We start from the raw sequence: 26439 nt of genomic DNA on the forward strand, positions 1-26439 counted from the left end.
GGTCCTGGAGACCTATCTGAAAAAAGAACTGTACGTGTGACTTTCAGCCACCAGGACAGCAAGTATACTACCCCTATGGATTTCTGTTATAGGATTTCCTTTAAAAAATGTTAGGCAACAAGCTACCAGGTGCGAGTGCTTGGTATCTCTAAATTGCTTCAATATGCAAATGCTCTTCAATGTGGGTATCAGCCCCTTGTCTCCTTGTCACGGGCAACAAGGCAAACCAGGACATTTAACAAAAGGATAGCCAGCATTGGGAAAATGCAGCTAGAGAGAAATATGGATCCTACAGCCTAGTCTGTTTGCAAAAGCAGGCAAAGAATGTGGACACTGACTATTCAGTCATACCTCTATCCACTCTAGTGATGTGGAAATTCTGGGCCTTTCAACTCTGGGCTTGGTGTAAGGACCCAAGGAGACAGCTTACTCCTGGAATAAATTTAAATAGCCCAAGGTTCCCTTGATTTGGAGTCTCTATGCTGCAGCAAGAACAGAGAAGACCTAATGCTTAGGACAATGAGAAGATCCCCCAAAGTAATAATCTGCTCATTTGTCTTAGGCTCTTACTCTGTGCTAAATGCTTTTGACAGTTATCTATATCTTTATAACAAAGTGCACCCAAATTTAGTGGCTTAAAACAATAAGTGTTCTTTCATTTACTGCAGATTAACAATTTGGGCTTCACTCAGCTGGGCAATTCTTTTGCTGGTTTTGCCTGCGGTCATTCATGTGATTGCAGTCATCTGGCAGTCTGACTGGCGCTGGATGGTCCACGTGTGGGGTGTCAGCTGGCAAGGCTGGGAAGGCTAGGATGGCAGCGTCTCTCTCTCTCTCTCTCTCTATGTGCTCCTCTAGGAGGTTAGACCGGTTTTCTTCATATGGTGGGTCTCAGGGTCCCAAGAGGGCAAGAGGGGCAGTTGTAAGGCCTCTCCAGGCCTTATCTCGGAACTCTTGCAAAATCACTTTCACAACATTATATTTCATCAATCACAAGATCAGCTCACATACAAGAGGGAGAGAAACAGACCCCATCTCTTGATGGAAGATACCACAAAATCACCTTGCAAGGGGACAGCAGAGAGATGGGAGGAATTTGTGGCCATTAATTAATTGATAATTTATTATCTCCTTTGTAACTGAAAACAACTCTGTGAATAACCTCTATTCATGTGTTCACTGTACATCTCGGGGAGGAAACTGTTCATTATCACTTCCTTACCAAGTGTCCCCCTAAAGTTGGTCTGTGGGCCTGGTTTTGAACCGTAATTCGTGGTGGGCAGCTCAGGGGGGGGCGGGGCTGTGAACACTCCGACTTGCAGAGGCATCTGGAAGAGACCTGACGGTGCTGAGCACGGACGCGGACGGTTTCACATCTCCCGGGGCAGCTGCAGAGCTCTGTCCCTGTCTGCAGGGTGCCTCTGGCAACCCCGACTGTCTAGACGCAAGATTCCCGCTCAGGTCGGACGTGGTACTGGGTCAGCTCGTTTTCTCACACTGAGCACCTGTGTCTTCGTCGTAACGACAGGCCTCGCGGACCTGAGTGGTGAGGATCCCGGACGCAGCCCGGAGGAGTGGAGAAACTGAGGTAAGGAAGGCAGGTTAAAGACAGGAGAGTTTCCACTGAAATACTTAACTAAAAACCACGATTGTCCACATTTCATGGAGTCAGCAAAGCAGGCATAGGACTATTTTTCAGTAAGTTTTATAATTGTTACATATACTTGAACTCGGCCCGAGTCTCTGTCTGACGGTCCTTTTCTCGCTGAATTGACTGCTGTGAACAGTCGCCGGGGCAACCGTCAGACACTAGCAGGGGTGTGGGGAGAGGGCAGGCGCCAAAAACGCCGGGCTCTTGGTGACGCAGGACCCCGAGCAGGGAGTTTTGGGACAAATGACAAGCAGGCTCGGGGTGGGATGTAAGCATCCCTGAGGGGTCCGCTCGGTCCCTCATTGAGCTGTAGGGTCGGAGGAGTGGTAAAAGCTGCTCCAGGTGAGGCTCGAACTCACAACCTCGGCATCGCCCACCAGCTACTGTCTTATAAGTACCGCGCGCTAACCGATTGCGCCACTGGAGCTGCGCGGATGCGGGGCTGCGGCGGTGCAGTGAATATGCTTTCCCCAGGACCGCTCTGCCGGAGGGACTCGCACCCGCACAGCCTCCCGCCGGCGGGCCGCGACCCCCGCGACCCCCGCGACCCCCGCCGCCAGAGACGCCGGAGGCAGAGGCCCGCGGCTGGGCTCCGATCCCCACCGCCCTCCGCGCGCAGACCGGTGTCCGAAGGCATTGGAAGGAGGCACACCGGCCCCAACGACTCCTTGCAAAGCAGGCGAGCCTGTTCCTACCCTGGCGGAGGTGCCCACGTGGGGGAGCGAATTCCACCTGCCGGACTCCTGCGCTTCCGGCCGGGGAGCCCCGCCCGCCTTCCTCCCTCGCAGGACCCCCTGCCCGCCCGGCCCTTGGTTGCTGGGTTCTAACCTGAGGATGGAAAATACTACCCTGAAGCCTTCAGAGAGCTAGTATTTCCTTCGGAAATAGCACTGTTTTCCAAATATGTAGCTGCAACACGGGCGAAGGAAATGCAGGAAACAACGTGATCATAATTTGAACATTTTCTACAGTCTCGTACTCAGATCCACTGTTGACTTGTGTTTTAGCTCATTTCAGACTTTGTTCTGTGAAGGTTTTCATTGGAGTATTTTTGGAGTGGGCGTGGCTGTAGCTATACCCTCACACACGTATATACAATATAATATATATGTATTTATTATTTTAATTAGAAAAATTTTAACTTCTGCTCCTTTAATACGTCTTACTGTGCAAGAAACAGTCTTGCATACATATCTGAAATAATGTATCGTCACACGCTGTGTAAAGGCAAATACCATAGGTACCATAGAGCTGATCATCTGTCCAGAGTTCTCAGCTTAGGGGATCTCACTTCCTGACTTTTACATTGATTTTTGAAAGCCACAAATGTCATGTCCAAGAATTGTTAAGGGGGCTGTAGAAAATAATCACTTTGTTCAATATTATAGTTGTAAAACTGGAGTATATATATTTTTTAAGGTTTTAATTTTTCATTGGTGTGCCCCAAACTTTCTTCATGTCTTCCCTTATTTCTTTATTTGAGAGAGAGAGAGAGCAGAGGGGTGGTGGGGTCATGGGCAGAGGAGAGAAGCAGAGTCCCCGCTGAGCACAGAGCCCCACAAGGGACTGAATTCCAGTTCCCCCAGACCACGACCTAAGCCAAACCAAGGGGTGGCTTAACTGCACCACCCAGGCGTCCCTGGAAAATATTTTCTTTAAGAAATGAAAAACTAATAAGTAAATGCCACTTATCATCGTTGTTACATCAGTACAGACTAGCAGGAAAAAATACTATGATAAGCTTGTCTCTGATGCCAAGAAAACATTCTAGTTCAAGCTTTAATACCTTCCTATGTTTTCACTAGATAAAGTGTTCACTTTTCTGTTCTTTTCATTTTTTCCCATATTTCACATCAGAGGATTGGTACAGCCTTTAAAACTTCATTAAGAGGAGCAAATTCAATATCTATTGATTTCTTCTCAAAAGGCATTTTAACTCATTGGGTAGCCCGACTCTTCCATTCTCATGAATACTCTAGCCATGACAAAACTCGATAGGACACAGACAAATCCAATAAATAGAAGAAGAAATCTACTGAATTTTGGAATGTTTGGTGCATTCGATCCATCCAGGATTATGAGCCCTAAGCCTCCCACTGTAAACAGGAAGCTGGATTGGAGTCCTTCCATAATATATCGTCCAAGCAATCTACTGCTCTCTGATGCCCGTGCTCATAGGTCATAGAGCCAACACTCGGAGGTTCACCAGTAACATCATCAATGATTCTTCTGGTGATGAGGAAGGAAGAACACCACCGGCGGAGCATACACAGTCACGGCCCACAGCAAGTGCACCCAAGGTGGCTCCTTCAGCTTTAGTTTGGGTCATTCGAGCACTAAGAACAGGACTCAGTCCAAAGTCTCCATGTTGGTGGTGGCAGGGGCAGCTCTTGACCCCCTGTAGTATTTAATTTTTATTTAACACTATAACATAAACTATTTCCCATGATGGTCAAGCTAAAGGAAACACTTATATAGCCCTAGCTATTGGGGTTGGACCTCTTCTAAGAACTGAACATATGACTCGTTATTCCACATTCTTACATTATGTGTAAGAGACAATGTTCAATCCATCCATTGATCTATCACAATTTAATTGGATGTCTTTGACCTCTCTTCTGATAAAGAAGACATTTGGGGGGCGCCTGGGTAGCGCAGTCGTTAAAGCGTCTGCCTTCGGCTCAGGGCGTGATCCCGGGGTTCTGGGATCGAGTCCCACATCGGGCTCCTCCGCTAGGAGCCTGCTTCTTCCTCTCTCACTCGCCTGCTGTGTTCCCTCTCTCGCTGGCTGTCTCTCTGTCACATAAATAATAAATAAAATCTTAAAAAAAAAAAAAAAAAGAAGAAGACATTTGGTACTGACGTGCATTTTAGAGGTTGAGGACCAGTGCTCCAGAGCAAAGGCTGTCTTTCTGACTCCGTGTCTTCTCTTCCTAGGACTATCCCAGCCTAAGTTAAAGAGCGAGCACAATTCTTGGTCCTGGGGAGGGGCCAAAGGTCTGACCAACCCATTGGTCCTCTCTTGTCTTTGACCCCAAAACCATAAACATTGTCTTCTGAGTAGGAATGTGGCTTTCCTAGCTGAGAAGTCAGTCTCTGATAGGACAACATTCCCAGAGGGTCAGTGTCCTTAATACTTTCTGAGCAAACGTGAATGTTCTCTGAGCCAGGTTTGGGGATAAGGTGGTAGTGTCGGGATGTGTAGAAAGTATGATGAGTCAAGGGTAAGACTTTATGATGGTGTTCAGATTACTTTTTTTGAACTAATGGCTCCAAAAAAGGTTACACTTAATCTTATTTTCCACTTATTTCTTTAAAGAATCCAAGGATCTAAATCAATCTTTTCTAACCAAGATACCACATCAGGTACAGCAGTTTCAGTTAGGGCTAGTCCCTGGTTTAGTTTGTGGTAGGTGGTCCACTGCCATTTTCCAGGGTCTTTCTTTTACTCTTTGTAGGAACAAGCTGGTGCATTATATGCAGAGACGATTGTGCATCCTTTTGGTCCACCTGTCACTCTCCCGGGGAGGACGGCCTCATTTACTTCCCCGGCTGTGGATCTGGGAGTCAGCATCAGGCCTTTCACTTGGCCTTTTCTACTGTGATAGCTCTTACAGCACATGCGAAGATGTCAATGTGGCAGTTTGCCAAGTACCATGTATATCATTTGGGGACAAGAGACATTTCTACCAGATGGATCCATGGCCTTAGTGGATGAACAGTGAACCAGACCTGGGCCAGGACTCCTGCTGCGTGGTCCCCATAGCCTCCATTCTCACCGGGGCCATGGCAACATGTTAGGCCTTCCAGTATCCATGTCCACCTGGATCGTATGTACAACAGTTCTTGAAATGTTAGGGTATTTCTCTTTCCTGATTTTATGGTTACTGAGTGAATGGTCAGAAGCCCCTTTAGGAAAGGAATGGGGAAATTACTTTCTATATATTTGTGGTGGTGTTGCAGTTCCTGCTTTCTCAAGACTTGGCTTCTCCTTTTGTCAGTGATTCTGGGTCTGAAAACTGGTTCAAGATCAGAAGCTGAGCAAGGTGTTGTCATTTTATTTGTAACTGGGGCTGCCGTGCTCAGTCTCCTGGTTATCTATTCTTGGTTTCCGCTGATTGTACAGACAATGATAACCTGTGTTGGCTGCTCATCTGCTTTGCTTCTAGGGAAGCTGTGTTCTATGAATCGTCTCCAACACTCTGGAGAGTTGACTGCCACACACACACACACAGATTCTGATGGGTGAGTGCTGCCAAGTCTGGCCTGAATCATTTCAGGATCCTATAATCCACATTACTAACAGTGAGGCTACTTCTATAGCAGACTCTCGTATCAGCCCAGGCCTTTCGAGGACGCTCACCACACATCCTCTCAGTGATCCTGCACATCCCTTTTTCTTCTTTCCAACTCCTGCAACATCGTCCTCAGTGAGTTTCCAGCATCACATGGTAAATCCACTCTAGTGTGGACACTTCTCTCAGCTTTTGATCCCTCCTTTCTGTCATCAGGCACAACAATCCTGGCATTTCTACTACATTTAATGAGAGCCATTTCTTTTTCCAAGCAGGAGAATCCAAACAGTGTGTTGCGTTCCTGCCAATGTGTAAAATTTCTGCACTTTGGGAAGATATTCCAATATCAATGAGCTCTCCTGTAGCTAACTTTGTGTTCCGTGCCCCTTGATCCAGAACCTTTAGGATCTAGTTCTTTATGGGACAGGTGTTGAGTAGGTGGCAGAGCCCATGATGTTTGGCAGAACAGAGCTTCTGCATTGTTGTCAAGCAAGAGGGACATGCTTACCCTGAATAAGGAGACTGGGGGGTCTTGGAAAATCTGGGGATCTAGATGTTCTAATGCATCCAACCAGATGTCTCCGCCCAGTGTCTCAAGGTTCTAGTCTTTTCCAATCAAGGCCATGACCTGGACATAGAAGATAATTTAGTTTGAGAATTTAACCTTCTTTGGAGCTCTGCTATTCCTACGATTAAGTCTTGGACCTGAACCTTAGCTTTTTGTGCTCTCGGGCTGCAGGATATGAGAGGTTCTTCATCTCCTTTTATGGAGGCACTCTGGCTTCCACCTTTAGCCTTTATTGGGTCAGATATCACCCGCAGCCTTTGATCATCTCTCTTCAAAGCATCAATTTCTTCTAGTCACCACCTTACAATTGCCTTAAATGTACTGCCTCTCCCACATTTCTCAGGCACCTGACACGTCACACCCACCGATACGTATCCTTTCACCAGTGTAACCACCTCATTCAGGTTTGATGAAAGTTTTAAAAATTGCTATGGGGCAGCTGGGTGGCTCAGTCGATTAAGCATTGGACTCTAGGTTTTGGCTCAGGTCATGATCTCAGGGTTGTGACATCGAGCCCCGTGTTGGGCTCTGCACTGGGCATAGAGTCTGCTTAAGATTCTCTCTCTTCCTCTTCCTCTGCGACCCCCCTCTCTCTCCCTCTCTAAAAAAATAAAAAATGAAAATTGCACGGCTACTCTATGCCGGTGGCTATTTGCGCTCCACCCCTCTCCTCACTGCCGCCTGGATGGTGGATAGCTCAGCTTCAAAGCTCTCATCTTAGCACCTTCTTCCTCAGATCCCTTCTGGCACCAACCGTTGTGGGCTGGGTTGCCTGTAAAGACTCAAAGATGGAGATTTGCCTGCAAAGCTTACTGGAGCACTACCTCAGGGTCAAGAAGGGCTTCAGACCCTCTGGGGTCTCTGCAACTGGGACGGGCCCTTCAGAGCTGTCCCAAGTTGAGAAGTCAGGTCTTGCCTTTTATACCCTCCACAGACCAGTAATTGGATACAGGCTGCCCCTGGAAAGGGGACATGACCTCAACCTGAGATAATTCCTAACAAGGGATAACGGTTGACAGCCACCAGGTGACAACCTCCCAAAGATCTGGGAGGATAATTCCTTCTATCCAAGGGGTTCAGGTAATCTGAGAAACACACCATCTGTGATAGTCACAGTGAGAAAGAAGAGAGAGATGAGAAAAGTTTGAGCACAGAATAGGGTAAAAAAAACCACCACAGTGATGCCAGATGCTGCAGAAAACATTTTATTGGAGACAGTGCAGGGCTGGTTCTGGGGCTGAGGACTCCAGGGTGGAGAGGGGAAAGCCCATCCTTCAAAGGATGCCTTGCCCAAGTGTCATAACCGGAGTGCACTGGAGGTCAAACAGTAGGGAAGTTTCTGTAGGATCTCAATTAGAGAGGGGCTCTGGGTCCCACTCTCATGAAGATGCCTTCTCTCCATGCAAGACAGTCTCCTGCTCCCACTCCACCCTAGAGCCCCTCAACCAGAATGACCAGTCAGCGTGCGTGTGGGAGGGTGGGTGTCATGGATGAACACTGATCTGAGAAGACTTGGAAACTGACAATACATGTTTGTCCTAGGGGAGGGAGAGTGTTATGAGGTGGAACCTGGGCTGTACGGCTACCATCCCACTGTTACTTCTACACCTTCAGGGTAGAGAGAGAAGGGGGAACATTCTGTCTAGGAACATTCTTCTTCAGGATGCCGTGGCAGACTGAACCATCCTCATGGAAGGCTGATTTTCCTTTGATGGAGAGGAGTGATTAAATGTATAACAGAGGTCTGAGGATTTAGGGTTTCCATTCTTTTCTTCTTCTCCCACATATATACTCTTGCAAGGAGAAATATCAGTAGCCTTCCAAATATAAATCTACTTGGTAGAGAGTGGGAACTCTGGTGGTATAGAGTGATTTAGTCAAGTGGAGGCCATTTAGGAAGAATGTAGTGAAATAGGGAATTTTTTTAAAGGTCTTCAGATAAGAAGCAGGGTGGCTCTTCCCCAGACTCGGCCTTCCTATTTACTTTTGAACAGTTTCAGGTACTCCAGGATGTCTGACTTGACAGTGCTGATGGGAGTCCGGTGAAACCAGCGCATGACAGGGACTCCATCAGGCCCCACCAAGAACTTCTCAAAGTTCCAGCGGATGTCGTGGACCTTTACGGGATCCCAGGATATGTGTTTGAATGAGCCCAGAACCTCAGAGGGGTGTGGGCAGGAGAGCTGAAGCAGAGATGGAACAAACAAACAGCATCATTTCTGCTATTGTCACCCACAGGGAATCTGCTCCCTCCCATACCTAGATATTCTGATTTCCTGTGATTCTTAACAAATCCTCTGGATTGCCACCACGCCAGTGATCAAGATGGTTGTAGATGTAACAGCAAAAGTCTGTTCCCTTCTCCTGTTCCCCTGTAACCGCTGTGATCACAAACCACGCCACTGTGAGTAAGATACGTCACCTCTGTGGCTGTCAGTTTCCTTTTCCGCAAAGCGAATGGTTTAGATTAGAATGCGGTTTCCCAGGTCTTAGGGCTTCTGGTCCAGTAGCATTCCAAAAATATCTTTGGGACCAACATGGAGTTCCAACATTTTGTTTTGTCAAATAATAGAACTTTTGAGAAGCAGCATCACTTCATCATTTAATTTAAAAAAAGATTATTGTAAGAATAAATTACATATAGGTCCTAATCTCAGAATAAAGGGAAATCCTATGAGTCTGTTGAGTTTATGAAACCCTCTTTACACTGCCCTGTTTTCTTCAATTTGCTGAGGGTATATAAAAATATCTGTCTGGGCCAGCACTGGCTTGCCACCCAGCATTTAGAAACAATAGCTGGTGGTTAGGGACCCTGTCAGCCTTCTGTTCTCTGTATCTAAAAGTCAGTGTTTCATAAAAGGCACTTACTACATGGTATTAACTTGTTGATTTCTACTTCCCCTTCTCCAGTAGGAACCCATCAAGGACTAGGGACTGTGTCTTACCCTCCTTTATATCCACATAATTTAGCAAACTGCGTCATACTCAGCCAATGTACCTTGAATGAATGAATGTCAATGAGCAAACGAGGGTGGTCCTTGGAAACACTACCACTCTACATAGCCCTCTCCATCCCGAAAGCCAGAATCTCATAAATATTAACGAATTAAACCCCGATCTCTGTGCTAATGTGGAGACCTCTTGCCAAGAGTCCAATGCCACTTCCAGGCATGAGCCTTGGGTCCATTTCCACCAGAACCAGCTCTATGCTAGGAACACTGGGGAAGAAGAGGTTTGGGTCAATAATTCACTCACCTTCAAGAAGGTGAAGATCTTTTGTTCTTTCTCGCCATTCACATCCCCTTTCTCAAAAAGCTGGAAATTAGGTACGTATCCTTTCCCTGGACGGACGTACCTGCAACGAGCCACAACGTTCCCAGGAAGTTCCAGAAAGTGGGAGAGACAGCTATGATGGGGCACCATGGGAGGGGATGTGGAAAAAGATGTGGAAGACAGGGCTGGGAAGGGGAAATAAGGCCATTCCTTGACTTTGGGCTCCCTGGTTCACATCATATTTCTCCGTTCTGCTGTGCTCCCTGCTCTGCTTCTGTTCCAGCGGTGTCTGTCCTGAACCTCTGTGGTGCCTCCAGATCTCACTCCCAGGGAGAAGGATCACGTCGGGGTCGGACAACGCTGAGGTCAGTTGGCAGGTGCCCCCAATCTACCACCTGCCCAGGAAGTCCCCAGTATGAAAGTGGCTCTGGAGACCAAAGAAAGGTAGACAGGGGCCTCCTCTGGGGATCCAGGCGGGCACTTACTTCAGCCCTGGCAGGATCTCTGAGTTCTCTCCTGGCTCCTGCTTTCCAAATTGGTTGCAGGGAAAGCCCAGCACCACCAGGCCCGAGGGCTTCAGCTCCTCCTGAAGTGCGTTCAGCTCTGTGGGTGGAGAAGGGACAGTGAGGAGGCCCGACTGGAGACTTGCTTTGTGGAGAGAACGATCCATATGCGCTTTCAGGGAAAGAGAGGCCTCAGGAAGGAAGAATCTCTAGATTGGAAAGACTCTTAGTGGCAGGGCTGAGGTTAGATGCTGGAGCTCCAGACACGCATTCAAAAGCCCTTTATTATAGGGTAATATTCCCCAAATCTGTGGCACATCAGAATCAGCCGAGGGCCCTTCCTGAAAAACAGGGGTGACCAGGTCCCATCCCAGAGAATTCTCTGATTCCCTTCTTCTGAGACGTTCCCCACTCATCTCAATTATTCAGAACCTCACCAGGTTCCTGTTGATTGTAAAAGGTGCAACTGCTTATGGAAAGTGTATTGAGGTGTTATTAATGGGTACAGTTTCAGTGTGACAAGATGCAAATGTTCTGGAGATTCGTCTCATAAGAATGTGACTACACTTACCATGACTGAACAGTACACTTAGAAACAGTTAAAACTGTAAATTTTATATTATGTCTTTAGTTAACCACACACACACAAAAGTTTGCCTTCCCTGGTTGATTAATTGCTAGACTGAATCTTTCTTTATTAAAGGGAAAGACACAGATGACGAGAATGGGCTTCTCTCCTCTGTAGAGACTGGATGCCCCTGGGGAGCAGAGATCAACCTGACAGGTGCAAAGAGAACCAGAGAAATTCCAGGTCTAGCTTCCTGGTGTTCTTCAACAATCCTCAGGATGTCGAAGATACATTCTACCTAGTGGTCCTCACTGACATGCCCAAACACAAGACTGCACCTTCCCTTTTACTGTTTTCCAATTTGATTGCTCAGATGTTTATAATCAACTTCTCTGTTAACACTTCCTGGGCTAGATGTGGCTTCAGTCCCCTGACAAACACCAGCCAGTCCCACTCAGATTCTGCATGGCCAGCTGGTCAACTGGTAGGTCCTCTGAGTCCTGTTCTTCTCCTTCTCCTTCTCCTTCTCCTTTCTTCTTTCCTCTCCTCTCCTCTCCTCTCCTCTCCTCTCCTCTCCTCTCCTCTCCTCTCCTCTCCGTCCCTTCCCTTTCTATCTTTCTTTCTTTCCTTTTCACAAACTAGAGATTGTTTTCCTGATTCCATATGGTTCCTCAGTACCTCTCCCCACATCCTTCCCCCCGTCTTCAGTCACTGTACATGATCACTTCCTCCAGGAAAAAGACAATAAATTAGGAATCCTGTCTTCCAGTCCTTAAGCAACTATTCCTTAGTGTCCTTGTCTGTTATTTACGGAGTGGGGACTAAATAAGTTGATTTTTAAAGTCACTGTAAACTGGTAAAATGAATTATGGTCCAACACAGTGTTATTCAGTCTTAAAAAAGAATGAGGAGATAGTCTGAACTCTAAAGTACTTTATTAATTAAAACAAAAAGCAAAGTGGCAAGTAGTATTTACATTATGCTGCAAATGGGAGGGGAATGCAGAAAAAAAACTCTATATATTTTGTACACATGACAATACCAGTCATCTAAGGAGAGGGGAATGTCTGCTCATGGTAGACTTTTAGATTCCTATAATTTTTGAGAGTTGTGAATATATTACCTATTCAAAACATAATAAAAAACAACAAAAGATGAAGTTCTTGTTAGTTTAAATATAAGTCCCTCTGTTTCTGGTAAAATTCATCCCATTCATTATTTCTTTTTTTCAGGTCATCTCCACTCCCAACACAGAGCCCATCACAGGGCTTGAACTCAGGACCCTGAGATTGAGACCTGAGTTGAGATCAAGAGTTGGACGTTTAACCAGCTGAACAACCCAGGTACCCTTAATTGTACTCTTTATTCATTGTCTTCTAAATCACGTGGTCTGAGGTATGAGAAAGATAAAACCCCTTCCTGAGTAACGTACAGAGAGGGGGAAGCACTGAGTCGGAGCCAGAAGAGTTGCCTCTATCAGCACCGGGTCTACCAGCTCTCCAGCCAGACACGGCTCCTGTATAAAACCCCATCCCCCCTCTGTCTTTGTAGGTTATCTGTAAAATTCTGGAAAAGTCTCAGAAACATCGATCCTGTCTCTGGTATTTACCAAGGAGACTTCTGGAATCTGCGGAGAGACCCCTAGTCCTCAGAGATTTATTGATTCTCCTGGAACTCTCAGGAGCAAAGCAGAGGCAGGACATAGGGAAGGAGTCAGCAAACTTTTTCTGTAAAGGTCTAGATGGTAAACACCTTAGACTTTGCCAGCCAGATGGTCTCCATCACCATTCTCATCAACTATTCACCTCTGCCTGGAGGTATGAAATCAGTATGTAAGTGCAGGGGCGTGGCTATGTTCTGATAAAAAAAACTTTGTTTATACAAGCGGGTTGGCCAGATTGGGCCTGTGGGCCATTGCTTGGTGGCTCCTGACATCAGGGAATGAAGTCACTTGATCATGAGCATTGATTTTTATATGTAATGAGAATATAATTCTCATTAAGATTTAGAATATAATGAGCTGGAAAATTCAGTCCCAAGGAGATGTGGCTGTGAATTCTTACCAGGATACTGAGCTGTCAGACCACAGTAAGTGGCCACATTGACAAAAAGAACGTGCTTGCCCGCGTACTGCTTGAACTGAACGTGTTCGTTTCCATTCAGAGGGAAGGCTTCATATTCATAGATGGTGCCTTTCACATCTTTGTAGCAATCCATCTGGAAGATTTAAAAAATGATATTAATAACAACAATTCCTGACATCTGTGTAAGCTTTCAAAGCACTCAAAGGGTAGTACTTGCATTAACTGAAAACAGCCAAGCAGCAAACAGGACTTGTCTACGGTGTGTATGACAGGATTGAGACTTAAGTCTTGTGACTTGGAAGCCACTGGTTTTTGAGCAACAAACTGTCAAGTGCCCTCTCCTGTTATCCTGGGAGAGGCAGGATACCAGAAAATGTGCTGGGATGAGATGAACAGAGCAGAGATTCATGAACTGGGATGGGAAGACCAGGGAGGAAGTGAGGCCAAAAAGAAAATCTCATTGCCTTTCGTGCTTCTGGTTGGCTCTGGACTGAAGGTAGCCTGCCTGCATTCTCCCAGTGAAGGGAAGGTTTTGGACTGCTTACATAGTGGAAAGAGCTCTGACCTGGGAATCAGAAGCCAGCTCTGCTGCCACGTGCTCTTGTGAGCCTGGGCAGTTCTCATCCTTGACCCTCAGCTTCCCCACTGGTAAATGAAGACATTCATCTAGATTCCGACCAGGTCCTCCAGGGGCCTTCCCGGTTTAACATTCTAGAACCTAGTATTAGCTGTGCCTTGAGTAGTCTTCTCTGTCCTGTCACTCTCTTACTCTAAGATGGTCACACAAGCCACTGCTGTGAAACTGTCTGTGGCTCCCAGCGGCAGACGGAGAGCACGAGATCATCTGCTAGTGCCACAGAAATCTCTCCGGCAGCACCCAGGTGCCGCATAACCAGCCCCCCAACCTGCCCCACTGAGCTCCGGGAGTCTAATCCTCACCTCCATCACTGGCTCCATCTATCCTATTCGTCCCCAAATCTCCTGAACATAGTTGAGCAGAATTCCATGTAACACAAATAAATTCCAAATAACAGAAATAAGTTGTCCACGACATTCTTACTGCCTGTTCTCAGCTTAAATTCCTCTACAAGGCAGATCTCACCTTATTCTTCCTCCACTCTATCCACGTTGGGTCGGTGAAGGACCCCTTTTCCAACATTGGGAAAGCTGCTGCCAGTCGCCCATGGAGCACAGGGAGTATGACACAGGAAGTGTGAAGGAAGCCACCGAACTACATGGTGAGAAAAAGGCAAAGAGGAACTGATCCGAGAAAGGGGAGAAGGACGTAAGGGGATGAGGAAGGTCCAGATTTAAACTAAGATTAAACTAGGCTCCCTGGAAATCCGATGGACTAGAAAGGATTTTAGCCAACCGCCACTACCTGGATGCAACACTAACAAAGCCAGACTTTCTCCAACCTCCTAGGCCAACTGCGTCTGTCACTAGCTCACCAGGCTCTTGTACTCGCTCCTGCTCCTGGGCAGAAAGGTGCCTTCTCCATGCAGGCTCTTGTACCTTCCCAAGTGCACACACAACGCATCCCAGCAAGACTGAGACATGCGGAAAGAGAGTACAGTATGAAGTCATCCATCTCGATTTCCATGATTCTAAGCTAAATGTTTTTAAGAATTTGTCTTTTATTTTTTTCCTTTGCTACTGCAATGAAATTTACTGAAAATCACGTTGGGTATCCAGGGTGTGGGGTTGTAGAGAGACTCTGGACCTGGGGAGTCCTTCTCAGGCCCTCTTCCTCCGGTTACTTACTGCTGCTTCAAACGTATTTAAGTCCATATGATACATCACCAGTACCTCCAGACTCAGCTTTTTACTAAGCAAATTCTATAGCCCAGGGTCCAGGTCTTCATACCCAAGGAGGCAGCCCTGAGTAACAGAAAAGCCACACCAATTCTCAGCAGTAGAGGGCCACCCAGGAGGTTCTCCGTCACTCTCAGAAAGGTGGGAAGACCTCACCAGAGCTGCCTTTCCCTGAGCACATTCTAGTGTCACAGCGCGGCTCACCTGTTGCCCACAAATTTCTAATGAGAAGCAGAGGCTGACAAAGGCGAAGGGACTTGTCCGAGACCAGAAGCGGTCGCCCCCCTACACAGAGGGAAGGTTGCTTGCCTCTCACTTCATGACTCCATTTTGCCTCCAGGTCACCCAGACCATTGCCGCCCTTCCCAGAGCTGCCCCTCCCACTGCTATACCCACGGTTCATCATGAAGGCCACTGAGCCGTGAACTGGGACTAGACTGAGGCCAGATCCAACACTCCTGATTCTAAACCCAGTTGCCTTAGACCTCCAATTATTTATTTATTTATTTGGGAGACAGAACACACACACATGGGAGGGGGAAGGGGCAGAGAGAAGCAGACTCCCCTCTGGGCTCTGTCCCAGGACCCTGAGACCCTGACCTGAGCCAGACCCAGCTGCTTCACCAACTGAGCCCCCCAGGCGCCCCTAGACCTCCAGTTATTTTGCCTGTGTGTTATGTTTCTCTGATTAACTCTCTGACTTTATCCATCTGTAAAACTTCCACATTGGTTTTTTCTACCTCACCCAAGTGTCCCATGAGCTGCATCAGAGATGACTTAGCCCACCCTCTCCTCTAAACCCTGCCCCCCACTGTGAAGCCCGATGCCTTCCTGTGCCTTGGGCCCAGCTCTGGTGCAGATACTGGTGTGGCTGGAAGGGTGTCCAGGCCACCATAACTAGAGATGCAGGACAGCAAGGACCACAGTAAGGAGACTCTCCCCACCGGTATTCAGCTCAAGGAACACCCATTTCTAGGATGGAAGAAGAGGCAAGAAGAAAAGAAAGGTTAATGGAAAACTACAAGAAGAAAGAAAGCAGAAGTCAGAGTCTTACAAGAATGACTGCAGCAGGACAGAGCAGTAACTCGACCTTGGAGCCCTACCCCGCCATCTCTGGAGGTCACTCACTTTCATCTTCTCAAGCTTGGCATTTGTCTGCGTGACGCTGACTAGCAGAAGGGGTACAAGGTAGGCGGCCCTCAACCGTGCAGTCATGACTAGTGCCCGTAGCTCTAGTGTCTGAGGCTGAGATCTCGCACACCCCGGCAGCCTTTTGATGCGCTGGCCAAGCCTGCGCAGGCCGGGCACAAGGCGGCAAGGATTTCTGGGGCATGAGTGGGGACGTAGGATTTAAACCACATCCTCACCCACACACACCCCCGTGGGCACTCAGTGCTCACCGGTGCGATGAGGACCTGGGACTCGTATAAATTCTGGCAGAACTATGAACAGGTGAGGGCAAGCACCCATGGTCCTTGACGATTACTGTGTGTTTGAACCGCATGGATAGTAGGGTCCAGAGGCAGACAACGTTTCCCAGCATTGCAGTGCAGTCACTGCAAACGGGACGACAGACATTCCGAATACCATCCCTGATATCATGATGTGTGGACCACCCAGGACCTCTCAAGAGATCTGGAAGGAAACCGGCCCCGAGGAGGGAAAAGTATTCTCAACATGTATGAAGGGAGCCCATGTCTATGTTCGTTATGCAACAGCCTTCAAGTGCTGAGAAACCAGTAAGGGAAGCACCCAGCCCTGCAGAAAACGGGCCGCAAACAATAAACCCGACGGAGTCTGTGCTGGGATACAATGTTCTCCTCCCAATAATCAAAGAAAGGATGTATTCTGTGTTTATCAGATCGGCCAAAGCTGAAAGGCGTGGGTGGCGTCACCCGCCCTGCTGTTGTGGGCCAGGCCCCGGAGGCTCTGGCACTCCAGACGGGGGAGGCGGACTCCTGGCGGGCAGTTTTCTGGAGGATAATCCACCATTCTGAGTGCAGTTCTTTTAAAAGTGCTCTTCATCTCCGGGAAGCCCCAGGGCCTGAGAGAATAAGGACAGGAGACACAGATTCCTCTAAGAAGAAAGATACCGTTCCTAGCCGCTCAGTGGTCTCCGCTCCGGGACCAGATGCGGGACAGAGACCGGGAGCCTAGGAACTGCCGGATTTCCCACGGACATGACATATTTAGTCCCCACCCCACCCCTCAGGAGACTTATCAAGATCTTCCTCCCTCTTGTGTACAATACAGTCTACTTTTGGACCCCAAGTGCTGGGGCCTGAGTTCATCGCGCTCCGGAATTCATGATCGTTTGTCCTTGCAAGGCCCCTGTCTTGTTTCGTGTATTATTCCCAGGCTTTGACTCCCAAACCCCATTCTCCCTCCCCTCTCCCCACGGGTAAAATGTGTTTAATATTCCCGTTGTTTGTATTCTTGAAAAACGTGTGCATTCCTCATCAGATTATTAGCCCCTTGAAGTTTAAAACATCACTTAGTTTTTCCCCCCATTTGGACATAAGATTCAAAGGGTTGAGTTAATCAAACTCTTAAATTTATGGCACTTTATCATCATTAGGCTGTGCAGTGACTGTCTTATTGTATTATTTTTTTTAAGTAGGCTGCACACCCAGCTCAAACTCATGACCTGAGCTGAGATCAAGAGTCAGACACTTAACCACTGAGCCACTCAGGCGCCCCTTACTATATTAATGTTTTAAAAATGGTTTTGTCCCCAATTCACTCCCACTTTCCCGGCTGTGGGGGGAACTGGCAAGGAAACAGCTCTGCCTCCTGGAAGACTGGGGAAATGGCGACAAGAAGGCAAATGAGTAAAGGGGGGGGGGCGTTCGTGTGGCCTGGCTGTTCCTCAAGCTTTGACCCCACGTCGTCGGAGTTGAGAGCAGCAGCTCCCTGGGCTCGGCTGTGGTGAGAGACAAGGAGACGTTGGAAACTGGATTCCTTGAGGAGGGTCGGGCTGCCTCCCGTCACCTCTCTTCCCACAGCCGTCCCGTCCCCCCCAAGCCCCAGGGTCTGCGAGCCAGCTCGCTCTGCTAACTCCCCTGTGCTGAGACGGCACACCCCTCCCCTGCTGTAAGTTCCTCTCCCGCCAGCCCGGCCGCCAGCTGCCCTCCCCAGGGCCACAGGGAGCACGGCCTCCACCTCCTGAAAACTCAAGTCTGATCGGCTCAGTTCTTTGAGTTGGGCGTTCCTCAGTCTCTTGGAAAACAGAAGCTATTTGTTCCCCCAGATTCCTCTTCTCTCCTCAGAGGCCTCTAATCTGGTGGGGGGAGGGCGAGCCTACAACAATGACCTCTGACCCAGCCACAAAGTCCCACAGCCCTGGAGGCCGCTGAGCCCCCGTTCCTGTGCTGTGTGTCTGCTGCCTGCCGGTGCTGACCCCCGCCTGGTCCCCTCTCTCTCAGTGCAAAGTGATGGAGATCAAAACCTCGAGCCTTAAGAATCACGGTTTTAATTGTTACTTCCCAAGCTCTGTGACCTGGGGCAAGTTACCCTCTGCACCTCCGGTTTTCAGTTTTCGTTTGTCAAATTGGGAGAATAATGTGAACTTGACACGGCTGATTAAAAAAAAACAAAGATGATTCATTTAAACTCCAAGCCCCGACCTGGCCCCAAGGTAAACATCCCATGTTTACTCAACAGAGGAAGAAACCGAGCAGAGCAGACGCAGAAAAACCGATTTCCCCAAAGTCCCGTGGAATCACGCCCTGCTCCCGCCTACTGTTTGAAATTCCCCCCTCTCTTCACGGTTCTATCTTTGCTCGGTAGGCAAGAACTCCCAGAGTAGAAGAGAAACTCTCATCTTAAACTCTGCCTCGCTGGTCAGATCAAGTGACCTAAAGTCTCCTCCGTCTCTGTGTCCCACTGTTGTAGTCTCCCCAAGACAAGAACTCTGTCTGGGAGAAGTTTCCGGAACTGTCCACAGGAGGCCTCAGGGGGCGCTTCCTGTCTCGGTCCCCCTGCCTATAAGCAGCAGCTGCTGCCTCCTCTTCCCCTTCCACCAGGGCTGCTGATCAAGTCCCTGTCCTTTCCTGTCTTGAATGTGGAAATAATCTCCTGTTTGTCTTCTCTCTTCCAGGCTCCTCCCTTCCTGCAGCCTTGAGCCTCTGGCACCTGCCGGCTGACGCCCCACTGATAAAGTCAGGCTAACCGGGTTAGCAGAGCATCAGACCTGAACAGGTAGGTCCCCAAACCTGCCCTGACAGTACCCTCGACCTCCCCCCAGGACTCCCTCCCGCCAGTCTCTGCGCACACCCTAAATCCACACGTTCTCTAAAACACACCTCTTTGAACTTAGACTCTTGAACTTAGAGGTCAGTTATTCCGAGTACTTCCAGATGCTTCTGCCCCTGCTCCAAGGTATCTCTACAGTTATGCCCACCGAGAGGCCGGGGAATGCAGTTCTATCAAACGAGATTTGAAGTGGCAATGTTTGTGACCTGAGCCGTAGCGTTAAGGCCGAAGACCCGTCCGGATCTAACCTGGCCATAAACTCCTGTCATTTTCTGACTTTGAAAATCCTACAATTGCAAGTAGTGCATAATCTTCAATAGGCAGGGTGTCGAAAATCCCTATGTCTCAGCCACTGCCTGCTTTTTCCCACTCAGACTCCGACTTTTCCTTGAGCTGGGACTCTCATGAGGAGAGGTCACGCAGCTAGTGAGCTGTGGCCTAAAGACTCAAATAAAGCCTGTTAATGACTTCATCCTCCCCGAAAATCAATACCAAGTTTCCTGTGTTTTAGCTAAAAGTAACAGAAGTTGGGTTCCTTTGATCATAAAGGAGACAAGTTCCACTTCTGCACAGGTGCTGTCCACGTCTTCCTCCCAGATTCAAACCCAGCCTCGGCAACCCGAACCTGACCTAGAGAGTTTTGTCCCCATTTACTTGGGGACAGTTTTACTTGAATATTTCCCCTGAATTAGGTCATCTCTGTGGGCATGTGAGATCCCCACGCAGACCGCCAGGATTTTCCTTACTCCGGGTGCAAGTGTGGGGCGTAAGACCCGTTCCTTTAAAATAATATTGCGTATGCTTATATAATATCTGTAGTTCACAAATGTCCTTCACACCAGTGACCCCACTTCGCCCTCCCACTGAGCCCTTCTCATGCGGAGGCCATGGGTTCCTTGCTCGAATTTGTAGTGGGAAAGTGAGGATCAGAAAGGGGGCGTGACTTGGGCAAAGTCTCAGAATAGTGTGGACTTAGACCATAAACTTGAGTTTTTACTTCAAATCCACCTGTCTCTCCACTCTCGGCTCCATTTCCCATAAAACATGTTTGGAAATGAAGGAAAGTCCTAGAGAGACTACTGTCCTTTTACATTTAATTTTCATCCTCATGTTCTTTTAACCTTCTGACTTCCTTCCCCAAACATGCTGAGGTCTGGGGCTGTGCTCTGGTCGAGCCTGACCATGGCCCTGAACCTTCACAGAGGTGGCTGGCCTGGCACTCGGACTTTCTGAAGGGTGTGTCACTGACGCAGCCTTCCTCCCTGGCCTCCAGGAAGGAGGAAGGCTGGAAGAGCTCTGCTTCTTGGGGGTTAGGCTGGGGAGGCAGTGAAAGGAAGGCTGTGTGCTCCCCTAGGCAGTGTTCTTGTCTGTTACTCCTGTCCTAATGGGCTGGGGGAGGGCGTGGGAGAGAGCTCTGTGTCCATGCACAACCACCGGAATCTGAGGAACCCACAGCATTCAAAACCCCAGCCCTCCCACCTGCAAAGCCTCCAGTCTGTGCCTCCGGCCCTTGCTGCTCCCAGGGAAAGAATAAATATGCGTCACCTCAACACGCACCCCCTGCAGCCATCACCAATGGCGTGAATAGCACTGTGGGGCATTGGGAAGACACCTCCCTAGGCCTCAGTTTACCCACCTGTAAATCAGAAAATCACCGAAGTCCCTTCTAAGGCTGACATTCTCAGTTGATGTTCCCAAGTTTGAGAGGTTCTGATCACCTCTGAAGCTGATTTGATCAGTTTTTTTTTTTTTTACCCCTAGACGATTGGGAAACAAGAGTAAGAAGCAAGAAATCTTATGAATTTCGAGCTCTACTGTGTCATACAGGTTTTCCAGGTCACAGCTGTATACACGAGAACTAGATGCCCGGGAAAGTGGAAAGATTGCCCTGTCCAAGTTCAAGGTCAGGGCCAGACAGACACAGACTCTCTCTCCATGTTACAATCAGATGAGTTCAGAACAACAAATTTGAGAGTGAGACCACTTGGCTTCTGTCCCATCCTACAACCTGCTGGCCTGTGGCACATCAGGAAGGGCATCAGGGGCAGTGGGAAGCAGCAGGAGTTCACCTGGAAACTCCCTGCAGTCGTCCCAGGACACCCAGAGACAAGGTGGAATCTCTTTCTGGTAAGATCAGCAGAGGCAGGAAATACAGATGAAGCGGTACGATGCTTGGGATTTGCTTCAGAACGATTCCGCGAGTATGTGTCTGTGTGGAGGCGGGGTGGAAAGAAGCACATGTGGATCTGGACGCAATGAAATTAGCACCAGGTGTGCTGATCACGGCTGACGTAATAGATACGTGAGGTGAGTCGTACTCTCCTCTCTACCTTTGTACATGTCTGAGATTTTCCATAATAAAATTTTTAACTAAAAGTATCATGCTGGAGACACCTGGGGTGGGGGACTTCTTAAGACTAATGGGTAGAAAAGGAATAGAGCAGGTCAGAGGGTAAATAAGAGAGATAAGCAGGGAGGGAAGGGGAAGGAAGGAAGAAGACAAAGAAACAGTGGAACTTACGTGAACATTCACTAAGTCCTTACTCCGTGCCAGACAGTTCCGGGTACAAATTCTTAATCTTTATTTTAAAAGTCATTATTATGTCCTTCTACCAAAAAGAAACTGATACATAAAAATTATATAACTTGCTCAAAATTGCATAGCTAGAAAGAACTCAAAGCCAGATCTGTTTAAATCCTAAATCCAAACTTTTCCCCTGTGCACAATGGGGAGGGAGAAAAAGAGCAATTGTAGACATTGAAGGGTAGAAGGTATAGAAATGGGGGAAAAAAGAAAAAAAAGGAGAAAGAATGAGGATCAGTGAATTTAGCATCAGGGACTGGGTTGATAAGAAGGCCTTCCAGAGCCATTCCTGGGTCAGCAGGCGACAAGGGCTGGCTTTGCTCAACCTTGGCCCTTCTGAGGAATGATTAATCCGTCATCAGGATATGTTCATAGGAAATCTGTTGTGCCGTCCGCAGAGTGCTGTGGAGGGAACACAGATTCTGCATCCCTGTCCTCCCTCTGCCAGTGCCTGCACCCAGGACCTCCCAGACATGTGTGACTGGCCCTGCCACTAACTTCTTGTGAGTGTGTGGGTGTGTTTGCAAACCAAATTATAGTAGAAAGGGAACAAGGAAGAGATAAATACAGAACTTAAGGGAAATGATAGGTTAATCGTTGACAACGAGAAAGCAATGTTACTTCACATCGACTTTGCTTCTTTCTTCTCCATTAAGAAAGATATATATTTAAACTTAAAAGAAAAACAAATTCAAGACAAAGAGAATTTAAAGTTAAAACCAGGGATTAACAAAAGCCATCCACTTGTATGTGAATTTGTGGACACAAGCCAGACAGATAGATCTCAAGATAAAAATTAAAACCATAACTTCACCTGCACTGGTTCTGTAATCAAAGGGGACATTCAAATATTTAACCTGCCAAACCGGCACAACCAATGGGGACAGATGCTGGCCTCTGAGGGGTGCTGTGCGTGTTCCCATAGATCCCCGCCGGTCATCACAAGAAGCAGATGTCCTGATAGACACACAAATGACCTGATTTTCCAAAGCAGGGGAAATGAACTTTCCAACCTAAGGAAGTTCTACAGCCAAGGCTGCTGTTTAGGACATGTTTTGGTTTATTTTTTTTAATTTTCTTTTATTTTTAGTTAAAACTTGTTTGTTTGTTTTTAAGTAACCTCTTCAGTCAACGTGGGGCTCAACTCACGACCCCAAGAGCAAGAGCTGTGTGCTCTCCCACGGAGTCAGCCAGGCGCCCCGAGGACATGTTTTAGACAGACTGTTAATACACATGTGGGTGCTGGACGCTGTAGGCCAGCGTGGGGTTACGAAAAGTCAACCACAAGCATCTTAACATTGTCAGTTAAACTCTAGGTCTGGGCAGAATGTTCTGCACTTCACCTCTCTGCCCTGCAAACTCAGATTTTATTTCGTGGAAGGTACAAAACGTATGCTGGTCAAATGCATAGATCATTGATAGCCGGTGGAAATAGCTATTATGATAGATGAAAGATTAAGATTGAAAAGGTCCATTGCTGGGGGATAGACTAAAGCAGGCACCATTATCCTCATGGTAAAATTCATATAGACTTAGACTGACTTTTACTTGACATTAAGTCAAAAATGAATCAATAAAAATAAAAAAAATCAGTGAACTGATAGTGTTCGATGATATTAGAGAAAGTAATGCTATCTTGGACTATATTGATCAGTGCACAGCATTCCAAAAAATGTGCTTTTAATCGATCAGATCAGATCTGAACTAATGTTTCTACCTGTGGACAGAACAAATTAAAATGTAAATTAACAGGGACACCTGGCTGTCTCAGTGAGAAGAGAATGTGATTCTTGACCTCAGGGTCATGAGCTAGAGCCCCATGTTGGGCGTAGAGATTACTTAAATAAGTAAAACTTTAAAAAGTTTTAAACATACATAAATTAATAAATCAGACCGTATTCTAATGTCAGCTGACTTCCAATATGTATTTTCTGCATTGCGAGGCAGTTAGACAAGAGCAAGGAGGGATAAAGCAGAGGCTGGCCACCCTGGGAGCCACCCCTGAGGGCCACCAGGACGGGAAGGCCTAGCCACAGAGGCCACAGGGACTTCCAAGGGCTGAGCACGCGCAGGAAAGGTGCAACTTGCCTCAAGGTCACAGCAAAAGCGTATGAGAAACTCATAAATATGCAATACATAAACAAATACAACTGTAACAGAATGCATCATGGATAGGCGCATGCGCAGGATCCAAAATGGGCTATAACCACCAGCTGTCAATCAGAAATGTCAATCAAAGCAAATCTACATACACAGGAAGCAGGCTTGAACGGCCGCAGCTCCGGGCCTTGGGGCCACTGCTGCTCTCGCTCCGGCGTTGGCGGGCGTTCTCTCTTATCCGTGTACTAGACTCCTCTCCTCAGTCAACTATCTCCCCATTCTGGTCTGGGGTCTCCAGTTCTTCGCTGCATCTGGGACCAGAAGCGAGGGACCCGGTAACAGAGTGACTGGATGAACTACTGAAGGGAGGAAGACATGATCTGTCTGCCTCGATTTTGGCCCGCACGGTACCTTTCCTGTGCAGCAGGCCGAGGGACCTTCCAAAGAATGTAGTGGGGACTGTATGGCGGCGTTTACCCACTGGGAGTTCCCGAAGCTGCTCAGAGCGCTTGCAGAACCAGGATGGTTACAGGCCCTAGGGAATCTGAGCCCCGCTTGCTCTCCCGACTTACTTTACAGCCCGGGACTTGCCGGCCGTCCTCCAGCCACACGGGTCTGTCCTGTGCTTCCCCAGCGCGCAAGGCTCGCTCTCACCCCGGGTCTCCACGCAGGCTGCTCACAGCCTGGACCGCTTCCCCACCGCGTCTCTACGCGCTGCTTCCTCCGAATTGCATCTCCCGCTGGTTCAGGTCTCATCCACCTCTCCTCAGCGCAGAGACCTTCTCTGACTCCTCTAATGCGCTTCACTCCTGGTTCCGCTGTGTGACACCATCTGTGGTTTTCTTTACAGGGCTTATCGAAGTCTGTCACTTTCTTGTTTATTTTAGGAGATAAGTGTGTACTGATTTATGGTGTACCTTATCCACGTGCAGGTTACTTTGTCTGATTTGTCGAAAAGGCACCTGTCTGTATTTATGAGGTCTTAACGAACGTTTGTTGGATGAATAAGTAGATCTCTAGATGTTTGAGAGTAGAGTTCGTAAATCTGGTCAGAGGTAAGTAAGTAATTTTACAGATCTATTGAAAACTATGGACTTCTCACTCTCTCTAAAAAATGACACTAGATACTATGGTTATAATATCAAGGGGTGGGGCACCTGTTTGGCTCAGCTGGTTAAGCGTCTGCCTTCCCCTAGGGGCTCAATACCAGGAGGTCATGGTCCCAGGGTCCTGGGGTTGAGCCCCGCATGGGGCTCTCTGCTCAGCAGGGAGTCTGCTTCTGGCTCTCCCTCTGCTTCCATCTCCCCCTGCTTGTGCTCTCTCTCTCTGTCAAATAAATAAATAAAATCTTAAAAATACATATATAATATCAAGGGGTCCCTGATTCCTCAATACTTGTTGCTGTCTATAGCTATGTTGGTTTGTTTAAAATATCAGGAACAGAAAATATTTTCCTCTAAGGACATGGGTTTCATCCAGAAGCTGATAGGAGTAGATGTTCTGGCCAAATAATAATCTGCCAGTTCTCAGTTTATTCAGAGCCTCTGAAACAAAGACAGGTATCCCTGGAAGCTCAGAGTTTCCCTCTCATCATTGGCTATTAGTTTGGGCTCTAGTCTGAAAAACCACAGCTCCTGAGTAAGGCCGCTGCTGGGGGGGTCCGAGGCTCAATACGTACCCACTGAGGGAGCAGCGCCCACGTCCGTCTCCTGAACTCAGGATTAGGGCACTTAAATAACACTCCGTGCTTCTGTCTGTCTGTGGCGTTGAAGCGTCCTGGACAGAACTGTTCTGTGACCGATGACCGTGTACAGGCAACACGTCTGTAATAAAGCCTCCGCACGCTCACGTCTGCAGGTGCTATGGCTTCCCTGGGACCCGGACTAACCAAGGCTCAGCACGCTAAAACAAGGAGAGCCCACTGCTGAAGCGCCCCAGCGGGTCTTTGCGAGAGACCCGCGCAGTGGAATCACCTTCCCAGCAAACTCGCGGAAGCACGTGGTCGGTGGCAGAAAAGCACAAGCGGGCTTTTCCGGCTGATCCCGTGACTCTGCCCTACACGCTCGTTGAGCTTCGTGCTCCTTCTTTGTGCCGATGAGATGAAGTCCATGCTTCTCCGCAGAACCGTTCAAACACTGCCAGCCAGGGCCTTAGCCTGCCTTTCCCCACATAACCCCTCCGTAACCCCCTGTCTTGGCTAAATTGTGCCCCAACGTAATGGAAATGCTCACTAGTCCCCGAAAAAAAAGGAAAAGGAAAAAACATCAGTTTATTGTTTTTTCCCACTAAGTGAATAGTATACACGTATTTTGAACGTGTTATCTCCTTTGACCCATCTATGTACTCGTGGTCCCGCAAAACCTCTCTGCACAATAGCTAGGTATGTTGAACAAAGTATTATAGGCATGCTACTGACGCCAGCTGCATGCTGCTTATTGGGTGAGCAGAATTTCATAAGTTTCTTTAGTCATCTAATAATTTTTCCCTTTATACTCCATGTTTCTTGTGTCTTATCTCAGCCATTTTTCTTAATCCCCAGGTCACAAAGATATTGCTTGTTGTCTTCTAAAAGCGTCATTGGTTGGCCTTTCCCATTTATATCTACAATTCTCCTAGATTTCATTGATTCACAAGCTTTTATTATGACAATTAGAAAATATACACGTATGTTGACAAAGCAGAAACATGATCACTGGAAAAATAAAAGGGTGGCGGGGGTGGGGAGGCACCTGGCTGGCTCAGTT

At 47.8% G+C, this 26439-nt stretch overlaps 1 protein-coding gene, 1 non-coding gene and 1 pseudogene across 3 annotated transcripts; all 3 read right to left on the reverse strand.

Annotated features, from left to right (window-relative positions):
* Positions 1-1985: 1985 nt before the first annotated feature.
* Positions 1986-2078, reverse strand: TRNAI-UAU (transfer RNA isoleucine (anticodon UAU)). Its single transcript is given in 2 exon segments — positions 1986-2021; positions 2041-2078. It is a non-coding gene; the product is annotated as a tRNA-Ile (tRNA).
* Positions 2079-3583: 1505 nt separating this feature from the next.
* LOC123794463 (oligosaccharyltransferase complex subunit OSTC pseudogene) lies at positions 3584-4018 on the reverse strand (annotated as a pseudogene).
* Positions 4019-8490: 4472 nt separating this feature from the next.
* GPX5 (glutathione peroxidase 5) lies at positions 8491-15972 on the reverse strand. 2 transcript variants are annotated; one of them, XM_045800653.2, is made up of 5 exons: positions 15886-15972; positions 12922-13075; positions 10273-10390; positions 9770-9869; positions 8491-8697 (listed from the first exon to the last, which is right to left on the reverse strand). In XM_045800653.2, the coding sequence occupies exons 1-5, from the start codon at positions 15970-15972 to the stop codon at positions 8491-8493; spliced, it is 666 nt and encodes a 221-aa protein (XP_045656609.1). The 2 variants fall into 2 exon arrangements, with proteins under 2 accessions (XP_045656609.1, XP_045656610.1); XM_045800654.1 differs by lacking the exons at positions 8491-8697; positions 10273-10390 and having other exon boundaries at positions 9808-9869.
* Between the last annotated feature and the right edge of the window lie 10467 nt (positions 15973-26439).

Source organism: Ursus americanus, chromosome 32 (genome assembly GCF_024610735.1).
Source record: "Ursus americanus isolate L20-20 chromosome 32, mUrsAme1.1.p, whole genome shotgun sequence".
Taxonomy (NCBI): Eukaryota; Metazoa; Chordata; class Mammalia; order Carnivora; family Ursidae; genus Ursus; species Ursus americanus.